The sequence below is a fragment of the Echinops telfairi genome, unplaced genomic scaffold, assembly GCF_000313985.2.
Source record: "Echinops telfairi isolate 266 unplaced genomic scaffold, ASM31398v2 ScPeMD7_7469;HRSCAF=8507_0, whole genome shotgun sequence".
NCBI classification, from domain to species: Eukaryota; Metazoa; Chordata; class Mammalia; order Afrosoricida; family Tenrecidae; genus Echinops; species Echinops telfairi.
Genome location: NW_022111372.1, coordinates 18836367 through 18860497, shown reverse-complemented (window position 1 = coordinate 18860497; position 24131 = coordinate 18836367). Strand labels below are relative to the sequence as shown.

Below are 24131 nucleotides of genomic sequence, written 5' to 3'. Positions count from 1 at the left end.
GAATGATGAGGGTAACGAATGTACAAATATGCTTTATACAATTGATGTATGTATGGATTGTGATGAGTTGTATGAGCCCCCAATGACAATTCTAATTGAGTCCTAGGAATCTGTCCACAACCTAGTTCTATACCTGGAATCCCACTACCCTAAGTAAAAAAAAAATTTTTTAAAGGCGGTCGGGCTGGGGCGGGGGAGGTGATGAAAATATTTTTGTCTACATTTGAGGGTCATAAAAAAGCTCTGTATCTTCCTAAAACCTCATTTGGGCATGCCACAAGAATTCTAAATTAAATTTCCTGGAGCCCTGGTGGTGATGTCCAGAAAGTATTAGGACTGCTAAAACACAAGGTCGGCAGTTCAAACTCATCAGCCACTCCAAAAAGTAAAGATGAGGCTACCTTCTCCCATGACGATTTACAGCCTTGGAAATCTATCAGGTTTCTATGAGTCAGAATTAACTTGATGGCAGTGGGTTGGTCGTTGGATCCCTGGGTAGCAGGAAGATGAGGGCATCACAAATTGTAATAGAGAATTGCCAATTCTTTGAAAGAGAACCAAGAAAGATGCACTATCTGCCAGGATGCTGAGTGACGGCATTCCTTCCCCACAGGGACAGGGCTTGGAGAGCAAACAATTCTACTCTAACTGCTGCTGGAACGCTGACAAGTACTAGCCCTGTCAACAGACCTCTGCTTTGTCTATCCTTCTATTAGTGTATTTACACAGCAGCAGGAATTTAGCAATGCCACCCACATACTCACACAATAGGAACACTCCCGCAGTGCAAGTTGTACTCTGCATATGAGTTTGACATATAATAATATAATCCAAATACCTTTTATATTTGTCTTGGGGCCACCGCACTGTCTTCGTGAGCAGACTTCACAAAGTAGTTGGTTTGCATCACGAAGTTTCTCATTACGTGTAAACTGATACAAACAATGCTCGATTGACCACTCATTAGTACTGAGAGCTTCCCTGTTGGCAAGAGTACAGAAAGCAGTTTCTGGATCTTCATTTACAACCTCATAGACCTGTGTCCCGGGAATATGACTGTCATTCAGAAGCTCTATATTTATTTCCTCTGGCTCAAGAGCAGCATTCAAGTTAAGGTTTTTAAAACCACTGGAAATGTCCACTTCTCCGTCACTGTCTTCCTTCAGGCAGACACCATTTAAATCCTTAGTGCACTCAGCGGGGGGAGACGACAAGAGCTCCACATCATTACCCATGCTGACATTTCTCATATCTGCTTCCTCTGTGGATTGGTAATCAGTTCCTTTTTCTATCATTTTTTCTTGGTCATTCAAATCTTTTTGATTAACATTATTTTCGTTATTGGTAACATCCTCTGGTGAGATAAGGTTGGAGTGAACATCCATTTCCTCCTGAGGTGACCCTTCAGTATCACATTCATTATCTTCAGGATGGTCATTGGTACAAAAATCATTTAACAGTAAAGTTTTCCCTTGCAACTTCTGCTGTCTTCGTTGGTTCTGTGTAAAGAGTAAAACAAGAGTGTGTGAGCATGCATGCAAGCCTGTGGGACTCTTCAGGTTTTGCGGCTATCAGTCAAAAACAAATAACTGAATAAGGGAGAGTCTACTTTAAGGAATTTTATCTTAAAAGTTCTTTTATTATCTAGGTTCAAATAAATTATGGAAGAAAGTATAACTGAACAGAAAGCAAAATCACAATATCCCAGCCAGTGAAGATTGTCACATGGGAGCAGATGAACAGGGCTAGACATGATCCCTGCTCAAAGAGCAGCACACGAAAGGCTGAGGGCTAAGACTGGAAAATAAAGCCACCTAGGATTAAACCCTGGGTGTGTGACCACACACACTACAGCTAAGAGAGACATCAATGGGAGCTATGATTGCTGGGTAAAGGTTTTACTGAGAAGATAAAAAATGAAACTTCAAAGCTGTACAAGTACAGGAATGACTTGGACAGAAGCAAAAGTTAGGGAAAAGTTGCATGTACAGAGATTAAAGGATATGCCGCCCATAAAATTGCCTTCATTTGTTGTTAGATGCCGAAAGACCCAAAGCGGTAATACCATTTTTGGTTGCAACTAAAGGAGAGCATATGAAATACATCAAGAGAAATAATTCATTTACAGAGTAGCACATAAAAGTAAACACATCATAGAAAAAGAAACACAAATGGCTCTTAAACAGATAGATGCTTAACTTCAATTGTTAAAATATATGCAGAAAAAAGCTATTGAGATATTTTCCATGTTATCAGATTGGCAAAAACCCAGAAATGTGCTAACACACTAATTTCAACAATTAAAGTAAAAGAACGTATCATACATGTCAAGTAAGCATATAATTTGATACAACTCTTATGGTAAAACAAGTTGATAACAGCCGTCAAAATTGCACATGCAATCCCTCTTCTCAAAAGTTACACTACATCTGACAAATGAATAAGGTTATTTATTCCTGGTATAAGTGGCTATAATGGAGTAAGACTGGAAACTATAAATATCAATAAAGAAATGATTATATGATGAATTAGGATCTATGCCTATGCACAAGTGGTTTGCAATAAGCTGTTAATCTACAAGTTGGCAGTTCAAAGCCACCCAACAGCACTACATTAGAAGTCTGGTGATCTGCTTCCAAAAAGATTACAGCCAAGAAATTCCTAGGGAGCAGTTACACACTCTAATACATGCAGATACATGATTCAGAACTGACTAGATGGCAACAGGTTTGGGGACTTCATTGGTTTACAAAGTGGAAGATATCATAGCTGTTTTTAAAAGGCACTAAAGAAAGCTCTGTATTCTGATATGGAAGTATCTTCCAAATAGCTAGCTAAATTAAAACTAATAACCAAAATGACTAGTAAAAAAAGAGAGACAGAGATAGAGAGAGAGAAGGGGAGTAAGACTACTCATGCATTTGTTCAAATTTGTCAAATACAAAAGTCAGAAAAATACATAAAAGATTATAAAAGGCAGAAACAAGAGGATGATTTTTATTGTACAGCTTATTATATTTTTTTAACTTGTGAAAGTCAGCGGAATAGAAATTCAAAAAATTAAGTTAATACGTGAGCTAAAAAGTCTAGAAACAATTGTCATAAGTCATTGAAAACAACTCAATTTTTTCTTCACACACAAAGAGATTCCTCTGTACATATTACTTAGTAAACTAATGTGAAATTTCCAAATGAAAGTTCTGGGTATAATATGAAATAGCAGCATTCAAGGTCATTCAGACTACATAAATGAGGAAAAGTGAGGTTTTTCCTGCATAATTACCCACCTTGGCTTGCTTTTTAGCTTGCTTCTTGGCTTTTTTCTGTAAGTGTTTACTTGTTCCTGAAGAAATATAATTTCTCTCTTTTATGTAACTATCATTATCCTTTTCTTCCTCGCTATCTTTATCTTCATTCTCCATTGTCTTTTTCAGATTTTGATCATTTATACTCTTCTTGCCACTCTTAAAATATGAATAGAATATGAATCAAAAGTAAAACTTACAACTATACTGAATGAAAAATGATGCATGTTACTTATGTATTTTTCTACTCCTATTTTACATCATGAGTCAGAATTAACTTGACAGCAAAGGATTGGCTTGGATTTTGTCTGGCACTACACCGATTTTCAACAAAATCTGAAAATACGTCCAAGACAAAATTTATTCCACTCAGGTTAACGAAAAGCAATCTTCACATACTAAGAAAATAAATAAGCAAACAAAGAAAACAGTGAAAAAAGACAACTTCAAATTCACATGTAATAGAGTGAATTTTATTAGAAACATGCTTCTTGCTTCACACTCTACATATGAAGAGGCTTCAAAAAGTTTGTGGGGAAAACCCCATATATTTTAATCCCATTTTTTTCAATGAGGTTTTCTGAAGTCCCTTGGTATGTCCAGGAGCCATGGTGGCGTAGTGGTTATGAATTAGGCTGCTAACCTCAAGGTTAGCACTTCAAAACCACCAGCAACTCCACAGGAGAAAGATGAAGCTTTCCATACTCGTAAAGAGTTAGTCTCAGAAAGCCACCGAGTGACCTATAGGGTCACCAGGAGGCAAAACTGACTAGATGGCAGTGAGTTTGGTTTGGCTGGGTCTGTCCATTTGAAAATGTACTTGGATTTACATGTCTCCCTAAATCCTTTTTATTCTTTTTCTTTGCACATAAATGATAGTTTTAGAGAATGAGGAACCAAAGTAAGTTTGGTGAAACTTTACTGAATAAATCGTATGTTCTTTTTTTCTTCTATTACTCAAAATGAATCACATTAGCGTGGTTTAAAAATGAGATATTCTCTATTTAACATTTATGGACCTAGGACCATAATGAAGTTGCAGTTAAATTAATAATTACTTTTTAGAATGAAGAAGATATTTCCCTAATGTTAAGGCAATCAAGTACCTTATTTAAGGAATTCTAAACACACCAGCCTTTTTTAAAAGTATAAACTCTTATTCGCAAATCTTAAAAATGTTTCTATCTCAAGTAGATTTCTCCAAGGCCTAGTATAGTAACATATTTGGAAAAAGTGACAAGGACTTCCCATAAAATCTAACAAAATAAATACAAAACCAAAAAACTATTTAAATAAAATAAACTCAGTAGTCTTACCTGATCATCTAAAACTGGGAGAGACAAATCAAGGAAAGATTCATGAACCAAGGAGACCTTAACCAACCAAAAAAGAAAACGTGAAAGGAAGAAAAAGGTTCACTTTAGATATTATACACAAAGAGTATCCTATCCTGAGTTTTCAAATAAACAGATGCATAAGAAAATTAAATTTTAAAAATTATACAACATTGAAAATGCTTGGCCAGAGGAAATAAATCATCTTCTTCCAAATTTGAGAGTGCTAATATTCCCAACAGAGAATCATGTATATTTACATAGTTCAACAAAGAACATCATACATGTTAGTTTTTTTCTGTTTTGGGAAAAAAAAAAAAAGCTGATAAACTACATTCTACTAATTTTTATACACCAACCCAGGCACACCCACATATACTTACAGTTCTACATTCATCACACATGATTGTACTAGTCAGTTCACCACCAAAAATGCGGTCCACAAAGCTTGGTACTGATTTTTTCTTTTCATAATCTATATAAAGAAAAACATATGTTACTAATCATCCTTATATACGCTGTCAGGTAACCCTTGGACTACCAGGCCGGGGCGGGGAGCTGAGGCTAGCTGGTGCTGCAAACTGTACAGTCCCCTAAACCCTACAGAGGGTCGTTGCAAGTCAGAACCGACTCAACCGCAAGCTGGTTTCGCTAGTCAAGAATGTCAAATCGGGGGTAAGGGGGTACTGATAGCATGGATGTTTAGCTCCACTCGATGGGGTGGACAACAGATCTGTTTGGGAAAGGATATATTAGATAGTTTAAGATGTGTCAATAAAACTATTACCAAAAAAGGAAAAAGTTTAAAATCTACTTACTTTACCTAACTTTAACTTTTTATTTTTAATTTCCTGACTTTTTAATTTTACCTAATTACAATTTTTATTTTTATGTTACGGACATCAGCAACGTATACTCTACCTCAGCATAGTAACATTTTCTACCATAATTACTTTTCATGAGTAAGAAAATTAAGTTCTTATCAAAGATCTAGTCAGTGGAAAATAGTCAGTGGAACTTCTTATATATCAACATCTCCACTAGTAAAATGAGAAGATCAGATTAGGATACATGATATCCCAGCTTCTTTCTAGCTCAGATATTCTCTATTCAGTACTAATAAAAGATAGCAACGGTGTACAAGAGACCAGGCTTACTGGTTAGAAAGCGACCCGTGGTTTAAAAAAAAAAAAAAAAGTAAAAAAAAAATTTTTTTTAAAGCGACTGGTGGGACCCTCAAGACATGCCCCTTAGTCACCCTTCAGGTCTGGAACTGAACTCACCCCCATGGGTCAGTTTCCCAGCCAAAAAGAAAAGCAATCTAATCTCATTGCCACCAAGTCAATTCTGACTCACAGTGACCCTATCAGGCAGGCTAGAGCTGCCCTAGTAGATTTTCTACAGCAGTAGAAAGCTTCTCATTCTTAAAAGGGGCTAGTGGTTTCAAGCTGTTTACCTTATGATTAGTAACCCAACTCATATAAGGTCACACACAATAAAGCTAGTAAGATACTCATCCCCACCCCACCCTCAAAAAAAAACGGCAACTCATTCCTTAGAAGAATCAACCATCTGCAATCAGCAGCAGCATTTGCAAGGGCATGGTTCAAAAGGGTTAAGACAGAAGGAAGGGGTGAGATTAGTGGTGTTATATTAAGGGGACTGAAAATTAATGAGAGGGAATCCAGGACAGATGATCCCTTCAGGACCAGTGGTGAGAGTGGCGATACTGGGAAGGGAAGGGGAAGGTGGGGTAGAAAGTGGGAACCGATAATAAGGATCTACATATAACTCCCTCCCTGGGGGACGGACAACAGAAAAGTAGGTGAAGTGAGACGTCGCACAGTGTAAGACATGACAAAATAATAATTCATAAAACATCAAGGGTTCATGAGGGAGGGGGAAGCAGGGAGAGAGGGGATAAAATGAGGAGCTGATACCAAGTTCTCAAGTAGAAAGCAAATGTTTTAAGAATGACGATGGCAACAAATGTAGAAATGTACTTGACAAAATGGATGTATGTATGGGTTGTGAGGAGAGTTGTATTAGCTCCCAATAAAAATCTTTTTAATGAAGGTAAAAAAAAATAATAAAAGTATTTAAAGAAAAGAAAATGATGGCAACATATGTCAAGTGTGCTTGACACAATGGATATATGTATGCATTGTGATAAGAACTGTAAAACCCTCCAATAAAATATTTTTTTAAAAAGAAAATTAATGAGAACAGGCAAACTGTGTATCAATTATTGAATGCAAATCTGATGATCTACTCTGTAAAGTTTCACCTAATTCATAATAAAAAAAATTTTAAATGAATAAGCCTGGTAGCAAACTTGAAAAGAATGCATGTAACTTGCTTGGTTTGTGAACTCTAAGACTTTATTCCTTATTTTACAAAAAATTCAGGAAAAATCTTCCTTTTTAATTTTTCCATTTCTTGAGAAGAATCTCAGTAAGTATATATAAAGTAGCTTCTTTGTACTATTTCCTGGACACCCAATCTGCTAATAACATGAGAGGTACAGCCTTATTCAAATAACCAGTGTTCGTTTATGCAGAAACATATTGTTAGGACAGACAGCACGATGACTTTCTCACTAGTCAGACCCCACAGGGGACCAAGGACGACGGAGTGCTTAGTATTGATCTAAGCTGTGGGGTTTCATACATTAGCTGCTAATTTTGTTAGGTTATTTAAATCAATTAAAATTCAACAAAAGTAACTACCATACTAGATGGCATAAAGAATGTTTCCATCTACACAAAAAGTTCTCGTGGCCAAGTTCAGAATTTCTGAAGGTCCACTAACAAGAACAGAGAAGAACTGGGAGGAATTGAGGAGGCGCCATGGTTAATAAACTGGCCACTGACAATTCATAAAGCCAAGTATAATTCTCTTAGTAGCAACCAAAATTCTTAGCTTTTGAAAAATAAAGTTCAGATGTCATCTTAGTTCTATCTTCATAATTTCATTGTAATGGTGCATAAAAAGACTACACATTTTTTAAGTAACGGTATTTACTTTTTAGAGGGCTAAATGGTTACAAAGTAAACAACAGTGATAAGAAGTAACATGTTAATAATTAAGGGTTTGAAATACATTGCCAGCAATCTTGTTCTAAAGTACAGAGGTGGTCGACAGTACTGTTTCAGTTCAAACTCAGACATTACCTTTAACTTTATTTTTTAATTCTTCATCCGATTTTTCTGTAGAATTACCAATTGCTTTAAGAATGCCTTTACTCACTCGCTAAAAATAAGAAAAAATGAAGGTGTGTATTATTAACTTTTAAGTTTTATTTTCCTCAGAAAAGATGAAAGCAAGAAAGTGATCAAGATGTAGCCCGACAGGTTTATCAAAATAACAATTAGTAGTTCCAAAGATCACACTTCCAGAAATGACTTAAAGCAATCTCTAACCACTAAACAAATGCACAACCTTAATTTCAAGTTCTTAGCCTATTCAAATGCAACCACTGCGGAACCTGCCCACCATCTACTGAAACAAACACTTAAACATTCATGCTAGCAACAGAGTCGTTCAATGGGAGCTACAGACGCATATTCCTAAACTGAGTCCAGCTTCACCATCACTGAGTACAGTTGGACCAGCTATTAAACCTAGCTGCATCTTCTCAATCAATAAAAGAGAACAGCATCTGCTTCCCAGCATGGTTATGAGTACTGAGCAAGGTAATTTTTATAAAATGCTGAGCATACTACTAGGCATAAAGTGGGATAAATTAAACGTGATTTTCACTGTTACTATTATACTCACCAGCCCTAAATACCATTTTTTGGCAATTAAGTTATAACAACCATTCCCTGACTCTTACAAAATGAAAATACTTCCTAGATTCAAAGCTGCTAAACTATGCTCAGGAGAGTACACTGGAACTGGAGATTATTCAGGGGAAATACTTTCTAATACTTGTAGCTCTCCTGGTAGAAGCTAGTGCAATTGGACCCACAAGGAAGAACGCTGAAATTATTAATGTAATCTAAAGCGCAACAAAAGAGTCATTTCTAACATTGTAAGGCTTAAAACATACTGGTTAAAATGGCCAGTGTAGAAAAAAAATAAAGTTACAAGCCAGTCAGGGTGCAGTATAGCACCAATGGAACATACAACCTCCCTCTAGTTTTTTAATGCTTTCTCACCCCACCCCACCCTACCCCACCCCCACCCCACTATCATGATCCCAATTCTACCTTAAAAATTCCAGCTAGAACTGGACATTCCCTTACAGAAGGGTTTCGGGGAGGAGACAAGCCAGTTAGGGTGCGATGCAGCAACGATGAAAAATACAACTTTCTTCTAGTAAATCTGGTTAGATCAGAGGATGTACACTGGTACAGATAGGAACTGGAAACACAGGGAATCCAGGGCGGGTGATTCCCTTCAGCACCAGTGGTGTGAGTGCTGATACTGGGAGGGTAGAGGTGGGGGTGGGGGGTGGAAAGGGGGTATTGATTACAAAGATCTACATGTGACCTCCTCCCTGGGGGACGGAGAACAGAAAAGTGGATGAAGGGAGACACTGGACAGGGAAAGATATGACAAAATAATAATTTATAAATTATCAAGGGTTCATGAGGGGGGGGGGGCGGAGAGGGAGGGGAAAAAATGAGGACATGATGCCAGGGGTTTATGTCGAGAGCAAATGTTTTGAGAATGACGAAGGCAATTAATGTACAAATGTGCTTTACACAATGGATGTACGTATGGATTGTGTGAGTTTTATGAGCCCCTAATAAAATGATTAAAAATAATAATAATAATTCTGACTATTGGTTTGGCATATAGGCCCTTTATTATGTTAAGAATAATAAACACCCTTTCCCCATTATTTTTGCTTAAATAAAAAAAAAAATCCGGCTAGATCAGAGAATGTATACTGGTACAGATCAGAGCTGAAAATACAGGGAATCCAGAACAGATAAACCCCTCAGGACCAATAATGGGAGTAGCAATACCAGGAAGGTAAGGAGAAGGTAGGGGAGAAAGGGGAACCGATCACAATGATCTACATACTGCCCCCTCCTTGGGGGACAGACAACAGAAAAGTGGGTGAAGGAGACATCAGACAGCGTAAGACATGACAAATTAATAATAATATATAAATTATCAAGGGTTTGTGAGGGCGGGGGAAAAAATTAGCTCAAACCAAGGACTCAAGTAGACAGAAAATGTTTTGAGAACGATGATGACAACAAATGTATAAATGTGGTTGGCACAATGGATGTACGCATGGATTGTGATAAAAGTCGTACGAACCGCCAATAAGATGATTTTTTGGAAAAATGCTAAAAAGTACAATGGCTCAAAGCCAACAAACAAATGGAAAAAAAACCCAAAAACATATTGTTGAGAATGAGGGGGGTTGGAGCAGAGACTCAAAACTCATTTGTAGACAATGGGACATGCCCTCAACAGAAGGGTCACAAAGAAGGGATGAGTCAACCAGAGTACAGTACAGCACCAATGAAGCACACAATATTCCTGTGGTTCTCTTGAGGCTTCCTCACCCCCACTATCATGACTCCAGTGCTGCCTTTCACTGCGGGCTAGACCAGATCAGGTGCACGGGTACAGATAAGAGCTCATTACACATGGAATCCAGGAAGAGGAATGAGAGTAGCAATACCATGATGGTAGGGGGAAGGTGGGGAGAGCAGGAGAGGAAGAAGAAACTAATCCAATGATCAACACATAATCATCACCACCAACCACCTTCCCCAAGAGGTTGAACATCAGAAACAATGGGGGAAGGGAGAAAGTGGTCAGCGTAAGATATGAAAATAAAAATAATTTATCATTTATCAAGGTGTCATGATGGTGAGGGGGTGGGAGGGGGTGGGAGGGGTAAAAAGAGGAGCTGGTACCGAGGGCTCAATAGAAATAAGTGTTTAGAAAGTAATAATGGCAACATATGTACAAATATGCTTCATAAAATTGATATATGGATTGTTATAAGACCTGTAAGAGCCCCCAATAAAATGATCTTTTAATTAAAAAAAACAATTTTTTTTTAAAGTAAAATGGCTCCAATCACTAGCTTTAGGAACTCCAAAACATCAAATCAGAGACAAGTCCATGAAGAAGGACTTCTATAACACAATGGCCATCATTCACATGCTAACCTGGTGTTCTTCGGCTCTCATTCCATCCAATAGGTAGCGAAGCAGCTCCTGACTGTCTTGCTGCTGATAGCCTTTAAACCGCACCGCTCTATGAGAAAGGGAAAAAGAGTGATCATGTACCAAGATATGAAACTCCCTGCCATCAGATCCATTCCAACAGTGACCTGACAGACAAAGCAGAACTGCCCCTGTGGGTTTTCAACACTGTCACTTGTTACAGGAGTAAAAAGCCTCACCTTTCTCCCAAGACTCGATTTACAAAATCTTAATACTCATAGTTCAAATCTCAGTCTCTCTAGGGTCTCAAATTTTCTGTTTAGTCCAATTAAAAGTTGGCAGGTTTAACTATGACTTATAACATGAGTTTATTCCAAGTGACATACAGCACACTTTAATATATATAGCACGTTATACACTGAATTGTTTTGATTTCTCAGCATCTTACTGATGCACTAAAAGCACAATCAAAATGGATACTCACTTTTTACAGACCTGAGAAAAGAGCTCTTTAGGTGTCACAATCCCCTTTTTGGTCTCTTGCATCTCATTAAGAAACTGGCTCATTGCCAAAGTGAGAGGTCCTGGAGGCTCAAGGTTAATTTCTAAGGATTCCTGAATATGGGAATAAAATTACTTCCTTCATTTACTTTATTAAAATGTGATTAGTTAACATATACTGCAATAGTGAACATAGAGCGGCTTCATTAAAAAGTTTTAAATGTACATCACTGACAGTGAAGCTTTCTAACCCGACCAAATGCCCACAGCATTACCCTTAAACCCATTCCAAGTCACAGCGACTCAACAGGACAGAGCAGACCTGCCCTCGAAGGCTTCCAAGGACGTCCTCTCTGCAGACGCAGACGGCCACACCTTTCTCTAGCACAGCTGCGGTGGGGCCAAACCTCCAGCTTCCTGGTTAGCATCTCAGCGCTTAACCACTGAACCACCAGAGATCTTCTACGGCTGCACAGGTTTGTACTTGACGACCACGACATGAAGGTGATTTAAACCCGCCCAGCAGTAACACAAAAGAAATGTCTGGTAATCTGTTTCCATGATTACAGCCCAGAACCCCTGAGCTATAGTTTACTCTGTAACACGTAAGGTTGCCAGAAGTCAAAACTGACTCAGTGGCAGTGGATTTTTCTTAATTGAGACTATCAAGAACTTACATTGGACAGTGTAAGATATGACAAAATAATGATAATTTATAAATTATCAAAGGTTTATGAGGGAGAGGGGAATAAAGAGGGAGGGGAAAAAATGAGGAGCTGATATCAAGGGCACAAGTAGAAAGCAAATGTTTTGAGAATGATGATGGCAAAAAATGTACAAATGTGCTTGACACAATGGATGGATTGTGCTAAGTGCTGTACAAGCCCCCAATAAAATGACTAAATTGAAAAAAAAGTACTGCAATATAAGAACAGAAAAAACTAAGCAAAATATAAATAACATAGTCAAATAGGGTAAAACTCATTTGACTACACAGAAGTCACTTTATTTTTTAAATATTAAAAGTAACCATGTAGGCCTGGGGCTTCACAATCCTAGCCAAACTCAAAGAAGGGAGCCAGAGGCTAGAGCACAGCAGACATGGTACACACATGAAGAAAATTATACGTGAAAGTCCCTTGTCACAGCTCTTCACCTGACGATGTTAACTGGGTATCCCAAAACACAACCAAAGTAAATTTAAAAAGGCAGATTTGGTGTCAGTTTTTCCAATAATTTAGAATGTGGACACTTGGAAGAGGGGGCATGTGACTGATGAAAAAAGAATAACTGGAGTACATACTGTTAACGCCAAGTCAGGTGGCTCAATTTTCACAATAGTTTCAGACATTTTGACTTCTTTCAGGAGTTGTCTAAGCACCGGAGTTTGGGACAAATTCTGGAATGAAAAAAAGGAAGAAAATCACTGAAAAGATAACCAGTTTATCTAAATGCTTCTTATGTGTCTATGCTATGAAAATAGAGCACACTACAATCACTGCTACATCTACCCTGGGGAATGGGAGGTGGTGGCATGCTCTTCTCTTCTCTCCACACTATTGGGCTGTTTCATACCTCAGGTGCCGAGCTGACTCATCACCGAGAAGTGCATTCTCCACCCACTGACTATCTACCCCCAGGCACCACCCACCCCGATTCTCTCACCACCACGTTTAACTTCAGATTTGTTTCCCTTCGAGGTTTTCCTTTGCTTCCTCACCCACGGCCAAGCTCCATAAGGGCAGGGACCATGACTGTTTTGAACCCCACTGAATCCCAGTACAGTACAGTGTTTTACTATCAGCAAAAGGAAACATTTTTCTTTGAAAGCACAGAAATAAATCACTTAAGGAAATAAAACCCTACAATATTTTTAAAATGCTAGAAGATTCTTTAATTTAAAAGGGGGGGGGAATACTGGCACCTGCATAACTGCATTGAAGAAGCACGTATTTCCCAAATTACTGAGTCCTTTCACGGTGATTTGGGAAGCAGAATTCGTGGAAGGATTTTCTTTAGCCATGGTTTCCTTTTTCTCTCTTTCTTGTTCATTTTTACTGTCTTTTTCTAATTTTTTATTTTCAAGTTCAATGTTTCCATTATCTTTGGCTGCTTAAGAAGAAAAGAAAATTTAAGGGAAGAGAGAAAAAAAGATTTAGTAAAATATGAAATAGTTATAACAAATAAATGCAATGTTATTATTGAGATAATGTATGAGAAATTTTGAATGCTACCTATCATTATTACTTGTCACTAGTTTTAAGTGCTGACTAATTAATCGAGGTAAATTACCATACAAAGCAAACCAAAATAATTAAAAATTGCTATAAGAATTGGTTGAACATAAGAGATATATGCGTCCCTAATAAAATGATTTAATAAATAAATAAATAAAAAGACCGGAGAGGGGGGGGAGAATTGGTTGGAAAAATGAAACCAAACAGTATAAGCTCTGGTATAAGCCTTCCCTTTCCAACTACATAAAAATTTCTTTACAAATGAGTGTATGTTACACTGAGAAATTAAAGTAGGAAACAGAGTTTGCAAACATCGGAGATTGTAAACACAAAGTAATTCTTTAAATGAGTCTGCAGTCAAAAACCAATCTAGGAGTGTGAACCAACAATTCTAGTTCTGCCAAAGATCTTTCTGTAACTATTTTACCAACTTTTCTCAGCAACACTCTCAAGCTTAAAGCAAATGAGGTCAACCAACACAATTAATTCAATTATTCTGGAAAAAAGCCTGAGATGTATCAGGTTCCTAGAAGTACTTTACTTTTATATCATTCCAACATACGAATTGAAATCTTGCTCTTAGAAAAGTTAACACATGCAATGAGTGTGGACCTTCATGTCACTATAAGGTCCACACTCATACTGAGACCAAGGCCTGCATTCAGCATAAGGTATATCGGAAGCCCTATCCCAGGGTAGAGACAGGAAATTGCTACCCATTACTTTGGATCAGATTCTTCATCACATCTAATTTTTCTCTCAGATCATTTCCAAATCTAATACCTTACAATTGTATGTATTTCTGTTTTATATCTATAATCAAAAATAGCTTCACATTTTGAAGCCAACTATAAATCATTTTACACAGCTTTATGCTAATGTTGGAGAATTGTCAACACATAGATAAGTCAACATTACACTGTACACTAAGATATAAATGGCTTTACCTGATTTTGGCGTTGCAATATCAACTTGTTTTCTAATATAATCAACCACCTGACCCAATCGATTTGAAGTACAATACTGGACCTCATTATCACACAGGTAACACCTGTTTCCCAAAAAAGCATAGATAAGAAAAATGACACCCAACCAAAAGAGGGACCCAAATTGTAATTCCTGGGCTACAAAATGTATAAAAACCAAAGTAGTGTATTAAAGAAACAACAAATACATTTCTTTATTTAAATTAAAATCATTTGTTTTCTTTAAAAAGACTACGTATATTAACTCTGCTATACTATTACTATAGTTAGCCAGAATTTTGGCTATATTTACTGGGAAAATATGCCAAGCCAACATTTTACTGGAATGGCTATTTATAACACTAAAGTCAAATTTTTTCTAAATATATGTTCAAAAACACACATAGAGTTCAAAATACCAACAAGATTAACAAGTCACATAACTTACAATGAACACTGCTATGAAAATACATGGGTTTAAAAGATGTGAACATTGATTTTAATGATATAACAACACGGAACTACAATATACTAGAGATCAAGATTTATTTTTATATAAATGCACTGCCAAGTTTTTACTTGATTCTCAGCTATCTGAAATTTATTCTCAGTGCCCCCCAATTTTTAAACTAAAAAGGGCCACTGAACACTTCTTGATAGCACTAGAAAGAAAAGGCAAAAGGGGGACGATCCCTGTCCTCTACAGGATACAGTTGTCCATTTTGTCTAATACTATGCAAAAGCTTTACATAGCATTACATTCTCTAGACTTCTGAAAGCAAAGTATTTAAGCAAATAAACCCAAACCTCTAACTTTTTGGTTTGTTAAACATTTTGAAGCATCTCCATTTTCCAATATTTACAGGAATTTCCAGTCCATGTGCGCAACACTTAAAACTCACCATACGCTCCAGTTGTCCAAATTAAGAACGAGGCAGTGGGGTTCAGATCTTGGTGTCATATAGTGCTTCAGGGCATGCTGCTCCTGAGAATTTCGGCCACAGCCCTAAAGAATCATAACCAAAGAGCTCAAAAATCACAAAAATTCATGGAGCAAATAGAATTCATAAACTCTAAAGAACACAGAAGTGGCTATAGCAAGTCTGCCAGTTACACAATTTTGAATATAAAGCATTAACAAAAATTTGGGCTCTTAGCCCTATAGGACCAGTGGTGTGAGTGGCAAAACAGGGAGGGTAAAGGGAGAATGGGTAGGAAAGAGGGAACCGATTACATGGAACTGTGTGTGACCTCCTCCCTGGGGGACAGACAACCGAAAAGTGGATGAAGGGAGAAGTCGGACAGGGCAAGATATGACAAAATACCCATTTATAAACTATCAAGGGCTCATGTGGGAGGGGGGAGCGGGGAGGGAGGGGGGAAATGAGGACCTAATGTTGGGGGTTTAAATGGAGAGAAAATGTTTTGAGAAATGATGTACAAATACGCTTTACACAATTGATGTGTGTATGGATTGGGATAACAGTTGTATGAGCCCCTAATAAAATGTTAAAAAAAAAAAAGGGGCTATAGGGTGCTTATTAGTGGATTTAAATATGTGATTTTTTCAATATTACATTTAAAAATTCAATAAAGATTAATTTGACTACACTGATTCTATTTAAAATTGACATTATACAAATGTGATTGTTATTTCATGTATTAAACATTGATTAAAGGTAAATTGAAGAGAAAAGAAAAAAAAATGTGGGCTCTTATTAAAACTTGAATATCTATATGCAGCTAAAGGTATTTAGGAAACTATGCACTCAAAGTACCCTTTCTCCCCCACGCATCCTGTCCAGTGCTAGTTACACCCCACTAAACCACTCATTAGGTGTCAGGACCACGTAAAGGTCTCTTAACTGTTCTCTTGACTTGAGTCTCCTCCATAAACTTGTATTTCCTTAGCTTCCTAAAACAAAGCTCTATTCATATACCGAGTTCAAAATTACCAATAGCTCTCAATCTACTAATAAACAAACCCAATTACGTCAAGTCCCATATTCTCCTGTTCACAAACCACATGCTATCTAAAAACACACTAAGCACTTTTGCAACCACATTTTCTATTATTCCATCTGTCCTAGAATCATCCACTGTTGCTGCCACATGGCCGAATCCCACCTATTTGTCAGGATTTTGATCAAGAAATAAATTCTCCCAAACGTCCATGCTTATCCTTCCAGAAGAAAATATTTTACCCTTCCTATTAAAAAAACTCTTACAAAACATGTTGTAAATTCCTGTTGTCATTCCTTATTTCCCTCCTTGTATTAAAGAAATCAGTATGTACCTCTTTTCTCCCCTGAACTGTACACACTGAAGGTGCAAAGTATGTTTTATTAACCTTTTATAAAACCAAAAGACCTAGACCATGAGAGATGGTGAATAAGCCTTAACCAAACAAATAAAAGGAAGCTTTCCACCTAAAAGATGTACCAGCTCATTCACAAAAGACCAGGAGCATTTCCTGGTACCAGCTGGTTAGATCACTACTAAAATGTATTTATCTGAACCAGGCCATCAACCTCCTTGGACTACACTACAATAACTCGTCCTGTTCACACTAAAAATAAAAATATGCTTTAAATGGGGGGGAAAATGACTGTTTGCCTTATCTGAAAACCCTGCCTAGCAGCCTAGTTTCCTAACAAATAAAGTTAACTTTCACCCACTAAGGATGACAAAAGGACGTGATATTGGGTAATATATGGAGACTGGTAAAGCAGATGTGCTGCAAGATCCCCCATTAAGGTAGTCATTCCCCTAGCTGACAGGAATGAAGCCTACTGACAGCTCAGAGTCCAATCAATTCTCAGAAGCTGTCTGCACCCAAAAGGGCACCCCATTGCAATGGATAGTCAAAGAGTAGGTACAAAGGTCTGGTCTCTTCCCTTAATTCAGGGCATCTTTGAAGGGCTACAGTTCCCTGTGGGATTGGCTGAGGCCCTATAACAATTGCTTCTTAGCTCATCTTCTCCCACTGCCTAATCCAGCCTCCCTTACTCTTTACCTGGTGTGGCACCTGAGAATGTCCCACAATAAACCAATTATACACAAATTTTCATTTCAAAAATCTTTCCCCCTGAGAACATGACCTATGCTAGCTGGCATCCAAATCATCCACGCTGTACTTTTAAGTATCACCTGTAAAATATGCTAAAAACAAAATCATCCATACTTTACTTTTAAGTAACGCCTATAAAGCATGCTAAAAACAAACTCACTGTCATTGAGTTCATTTCAACCCATGTGTTAAAGACTAGAACCACTTCATAGGCTTTCCCTTGCTGTGGTCAAACACAACCATTTGCATCACCCAGAAACTAAAATAAGTTAAAAGCGTTTCTAGAGTCCCATTATTAACCAAAATTTAAATATACCTGATGGCCACATTTAAGACAGAGCCAAACTGAAGAGTTCTCTTCTGTCTCCTCGTCAGATTTATCTTTTATTTTATTGTCTGTCTTACAATCTTGACAGATATTCCATTCCACGCTCACCAAAGCCTTCTTCAAATTACCTTGTTCCAATCCTTTTCTAATGTGTCTGCACACAGGTTCTATTCAAACAAGTAACAGAGAAATGCACGAGATCAAAAATGGTTTTCTTCAGTTAATCTCAAAACTTACCTTTCAAACTTCAAAAATAAATTTACTCAATAAATAGTTCATCTGAAATTTTAATTTTGTTTGATATCTAATGAGATGATTACAATTTGAAAAAATTTCATGTATATCTGAAATTTTACTTTTATAATAACCCAAGTATGGCCTTCCATAAAAATAACTTCAATTTATTTGGCTATTTCCCTTAAATTAATCTTAGAAGTTTTATAGAGGAAGTCTTTCATTCAGTCAACAGTATGCCTACTGAAGGATGGGCACTGTGCTAGATGCCAGGGAAGCTAAAGGTGACCAAGTCACAGCTTACTCTGACAGGAGAGACAAATAAATACATGTGCAAAACTCTTCAAAACATCCTACAGCAGCACAAGAAAAGGCTAATGTTGTCAAAGGCTTCATGGCGCGGGGGCAAAACCGGGCAGTTTTGAAAGATATTGACAATGCTAAAAATTGCTAATGTTACAGGCTTACTGAGAGCCTGGCACTGTACCTATGATAGCATACATCATCTCATTTAATCTTCACAACCACTCTATATGAAAGATATTATTATCTTCAAGGAGAAGTGAGAAAACTAGGATTACACCTAACATTAACAACTCCATGGCTGTGGCAGAATGTGGAGTCACATCTTTCTGCCTCCAAGGCTCACACCGCATGACCTCAGGGGGTGAAGGACGTCCTGAAATATCAATACCCCATGAACAAGAGCATGGGAGGAATAAGAGCATACCTTGTCTCCCCAAAAGGACCAGTAATCAGACGTGACAAATATCACACGATGCTATGAAAAATGAGCCTCTGAGTCTGAGGCTGGAAACCTGGTTGGGGCAAGATTAAATGAAGGATTTTGTATATTATTCTAAAAGAGTGGTTCTCAACCTTCCTAATGCCACAACCCTGTAATACAGTTCCTCATGTTGTGGTGACCCCCAACCATAAAATTATTTTCGTTGCTACTTCCTAACTGTAGTTTTGCTACTGTTAGGAAGCATAATGTAAATATCTGATATGCAGGATGTATTTTCATTGTTACAAATTGAACATAATTAAAGCATAGTGATCAATCACAAAAATAATATGTAATTATATATTGTGAAATATATATATGGGTGTATCTGCATGTGAGCGGACCCGCCTGGAGATGGATAGAGGCGCGGTTTCTCAGTTCCTAAGATCATCGGAAATATGTGTTTTCCAATGGGCCTAGGTGACCCCTATGAAAGGGTCGTTCAACACCTCCCCGCCCACAGGGGTGGCGACCCGCAGGTTGAGAACTGCTGCTCTAAAGAGTTGTATCAAAGGTTCTAGAGGATTAGAAAGTAGTCTAGAGGCACAAATAACTGTCTTCTAATAACCTTGCAATTCAACAAAAGAAATATAAATGCAAATAAAATCATGTGAAAGCTACTGTTGCTTTTTGTTAGCATCTATCGAGACATCTTGACTCAGACTCAAAGAGTGGCCCCGCACAAAACTGATTGGATCATTCTCAGCCACTAGTCTTCACCAGTTAATTTTCAGAAATAGGATGCCAGGCCTTCCTTCCTCATCTGTCTTCATCCAGAAACTCTGCTGGAACCTGGTTATCATAATAGCAAGATACATGGTTCCACTGGCAGATAGGTGGCAGCTAGCCCTTTACACTAGTGAAACACCTCTACTGAGTAATTTGGCAATAATATAAAAAAAGCTTTGAAAATATTTATACTCTGTCATCTAGAAATTATATTTCTCCAATTTGTACTAAGGAAATAAGTGATCATAAATTCAGCTACATAGACTTTTTTGTTGTTCCATTCATATACCTAAACAATTAAAGACTATCTAAACTTATAGCAGTAAGGGATTAGCTACATAAACTATGACGGATGTATAATGGCCCTTTACATCAACAGAATACTATGCCAATAAAAACATTATATCAGACTATTAAATGTCATGTAGCTATATATATTAAGTTAAAATGCAAATTACATCATATTGATACACACCTTAATGTTTTTTCCTGTATAAATATTAAAATTTAACTAGTGAACTATACCTAAAGATTCAGATGAATCATCAATTGAAAGAGTTTTTCCCTTTGTTCGTTTTTTTCCCATGTTGGCAGTTTATAGATGACGTAACGACACAAAGTACTAATCTAGAAAACAAGATAAAGTTAGTTTGACCAAAATAAAAGGTGTCATATTTCTTTAGAAGACAATAATATAGGGAACCAATTACAAGGATCTACATATAACCTCCTCCCGGGGGCGGCGGGGGTGGGGGTGGGGGGGTAGACAACAGAAAAGTGGGTGAAGGGAGACATTGGACAGTGTAAGATATGACAAAATAATAATAATTTATAAATTATCAAGTGTTCATGAGGGAGGTGGGAGCGGGGAGGGAGGGGGAAGAATAAGGGGGAAAATGCTTTCAAGTAGAAAGCAACTGTTTCGAGAATGATGGCAACAAATGTACAAATGTGCTTGACACAATGTATGTATGTATGGATTGTGATGAGTTGTACGAGCCCCCACTAAAACGATTTTTTTTAAAAAGACAGGAATACAACTAAACCACATATAAAATAGTCTTTTGTTTGCAGCACACTTTATATAAGTTACAAAGATCACTCATACAAGTACATAATTTAATTTTCAATAAAAAAGACTGTATAGTAGGCAGAATTGTGTTTTTCATAGCCTGGGAAACTGATAATGAGGTTGAGATGTTTAATAATTAAAGTGAGTGAAAGCATAAGTCTGCTTACACAGACCTTGAAAAGTCACATCATGTTACACTATTAGCAATCTAACTCTAAACTAACCCAAACTAATTCTTCATTTTCCTTTAAATCTACTTTCCTTAACTCTGCAGTTTATGCAAATGAGAATTTGTCAAAGAAAAAAATGTTAATTGTCCTGAGGAGTTAGAAAATTAACCAGTTTTAAAGTCAAGCAGAAGTGATTTTCCAGACCAGATTTCCTATGGCTATCAGCAGAGAATAAATTATAACTATATTCTCACTCTTTCTATTTTTATATCATTGCTAAAATCAATTTGGTTATAACTCTAAGATGAACTTCAAATATTCACCTCTTTAATCAACAATTCAAAATTAGAAGATGTAGCCAGTGCTAAAATGACACAAAAGAAATCTACCTAGCTTTATATAATAGTGGGAAGTTTGAAAAATTATATTTATCATTTTTATTTTTTAAAATGGTGTCAAAATCATTTAAAATTATTAACTCCCTCACAGTTCATTTACCTGGTGTGCTTACTAGAATTCTGATTCCTTCTATAAGAAGTGTAGGCTGGAACACATGATGTGAAACACGCCCAAGTAATCATGCAATGCAGCTGTCACCATTACTCTGGTTTAGAGTCTTCGATGTATTTTTTTCAGCTCTTGATAGATTAGTGTAATTAAAAGTAGGATAATACAAAAAGATTTGCCCCCCCTCCCAAGGGGATCTGAATAGCCAGTAGAAGACATGAAAAAAAAAATTTACATCGGCCAGTAGAAGACATGAAAAAAAATTTTTACAAATTATCAAGGATTCATAAGGGAGGGAGGGAAAATGAGAAACTGATACCAAGGGCTCAAGTAGAAAAAAATGTTTTGAAAATGAGGATGGCAACAAATGTACAAATGTGCTTGACCCAATGGATGGATATATGGATTGTGTTAAGAGTTGTGCAAGCCCCCGATAAAATGATTTAAAAAAATAAAAATAAATAGATTTGTATAAAAAAATAAGTGTCACATAAAGTAAATGACAGTAAAACCTTTCCAAGGATACAAAACAATGTTTATAAAATAAATGATAAGAGTAACAAAAGAATACAAAAAGCATATCATATTATAACTATAATTATAATATAAGCATATTATATTAAGATAAATTTCATATACTATTCCTCATCATAAACATGGCATTTCCTATAATTTGTCTATCTAAGAGAAATGACAGGTTTTTATCTCCCCGTTCCATCCCCTCATAATATTAAAATACTATCCAATTTCTTGCCTCTGATCTAACTCCCCCCTAATCTACGCTGCACTCCAGGATCCGATTCACCTCTCAGCATCATTTTCATCACATCACTCTCTTGACTGCAATCACTTAACAGTTTCCCAGTCCAAACTCCCAACATTTGGTCCCAACATTCTGGTAATCCTGAATCTCATGACTGCTCAACAAAGAACCATTACGTTTTTCGTTTCCATTTTTGTGTGCTTAAAAAAAAAAAGTTTTGTGTGTGGTATAAACACTCATGGAGGTAACAAAACATTTTCCATTTCAATATGAGACCCACTGGCTTCAGTCAACTCTGACTCATAGCAACTATAGATCTGAGTAGAACTGCTCCCTGTGGTGTTTGAGGCTGTAAATCTTTAAAAGAGCAGACAGCATCATCTTTCCCCTGAAGAGTGGCTGGGCACAGCCTAGGGATTTGACCCACTACCCCAACAGGACGCTTTATACGAACATTTTAATTATAAAATGGTTTGGGGCTTCAAAGGGAGCCCAGGATGCATACAAATTGAGGTGCTAATCACAAGGTCAGCTCTTTGAACTCACAGTTGCTCCAAAGGGGAAAGGTGAGGCTGTCTGCTCCTGTAACGATTTAAAGTCTCAGAAACCCCAAGAGACAGTTCTTCTACTCTGTCAGAATAGAGCCTCAAGAAATACTGTCTAAATTGAAGTAGAATAAGACAATAATCATGGTGCTATAAAAGGTGGTTATAAGCTGCAAAGATGGGTACATAAGAATGAAGCAAACTAAGGGGGGGGGGGAAGAATGCAGAGTGACGAGATTAGCCTTAGGAAATCTGGCTTGAGGACGGCAGGAGGCAAGACTCCATCGAAAAAACGCGACAGTGGAATTGTAACAGCGGGGGGAGGCGGGGTGTCACTTCAGTGATGTAGAAAGAGCTGCAGCAAAATACTGACACTAGACAAAGGCATGTCTAATTAGTCTGCGAAGAGAGAATGGTGAATGCTATCAAAAAACGTATTTTAATTTCCAGGTGTGTCTTCAGAAACTAAGCTAGCCTTGCCGGTTCTCCTATCCATCCCTTTCCCTCCCTCTTTCTGCCCTCTCAGTTCTCTCCTGTGTGCTCGGAACCATGAAAAAACATGCGGCAGGGGGTCCCCAGGGCTCATACGTGGCTTTGCATTCCATGTTTGGATAGTTCGGTCCTCCCCAAAGCAGCAGCGTCGGGTTGAGGACAGACCCTGATTTTTCCTATTAAAGACCACGAGAGTACAGATGCAAGTTCATACCCAAACCTTTGGGTGTCCCCAGTCGCGTCACCCACAAACCTTTGGGTGTCCCCAGTCGCGTGACACTCGCCACACCTCCCTTTCCTTTCCAACTGCTCTGCACCCCCGGGAGAACCTCGGGTGCATGAGGTCAAGAGGACTGCCAGCCCCGCTGCCTAATGGGCCCAATCCTGGAAGTGACAGGGTAGACAACCTATTAGAACGCAGGGCCGGACAGGAGCCAGGTAATCAGAAGAAGGCAGACAGGGCGTTGGAAAGAGAACGAGGTCGCAACCGAACATTCGGGGTCGTCCGAGGGCTCGCAGTCACGTAAAATGTGGCCAGGACTTACCCACGACGACGGCGCCCATCGCTGTCGCCCCTAATGAGCTAGGCAGGCATCTCCGTCTTCCTCCCGGTGACGAGTGAGGAGCGACAGAGCCCGAAGGCAGAGCGACCTGAGACAGCAGCAACTTCCGGAACGTGGCATGATGGGAAGGGACTTCGACCCACCGCGTCGTCCGCTCCAGCGGCGCCTGGGAGCGCTCCACGCCGGAAGTGCCCGTGCGTCCCTGGCCCGGAATCTCCCCTGTGGGTTTTAACCAGGGGTCCTCAAACTTTTTAAACAGGGGGCTAGTTCATTGTCCCTCAGACCGTTGGAGGGCCGGACTATAGTTTTAAAAAAATTATGAACAAATTCCTCTGCTAAGGTGACCAGATTTTAACATTGGTAAATTGGTAAAGTGGAACACCATT

The 24131-nt window shown here is 38.0% G+C and overlaps 1 protein-coding gene across 2 annotated transcripts in view; it reads right to left on the bottom strand.

The window, feature by feature from the left end:
* USP16 (ubiquitin specific peptidase 16) overlaps positions 1-23814 on the bottom strand; it is a 37304-nt gene extending 13490 nt beyond the window's left edge. The window contains exons 1-14 of one of the 2 annotated variants that reach the window (XM_004713095.4): positions 23728-23814; positions 20159-20260; positions 17872-18050; positions 15388-15491; positions 14468-14571; positions 13208-13395; positions 12587-12682; positions 11267-11397; positions 10786-10873; positions 7813-7891; positions 5023-5114; positions 4622-4678; positions 3288-3464; positions 839-1499 (exon numbers count right to left, since the gene is read on the bottom strand). In XM_004713095.4, coding sequence (XP_004713152.1) covers positions 839-1499; positions 3288-3464; positions 4622-4678; positions 5023-5114; positions 7813-7891; positions 10786-10873; positions 11267-11397; positions 12587-12682; positions 13208-13395; positions 14468-14571; positions 15388-15491; positions 17872-18050; positions 20159-20219 — 2017 coding nt within the window. In that variant the 5' untranslated portion in view covers positions 20220-20260; positions 23728-23814. The remainder of the gene's footprint in view (positions 1-838; positions 1500-3287; positions 3465-4621; positions 4679-5022; positions 5115-7812; positions 7892-10785; positions 10874-11266; positions 11398-12586; positions 12683-13207; positions 13396-14467; positions 14572-15387; positions 15492-17871; positions 18051-20158; positions 20261-23727) is intronic. The other variant, XM_004713096.2, reaches the window with a different exon arrangement.
* Between the last annotated feature and the right edge of the window lie 317 nt (positions 23815-24131).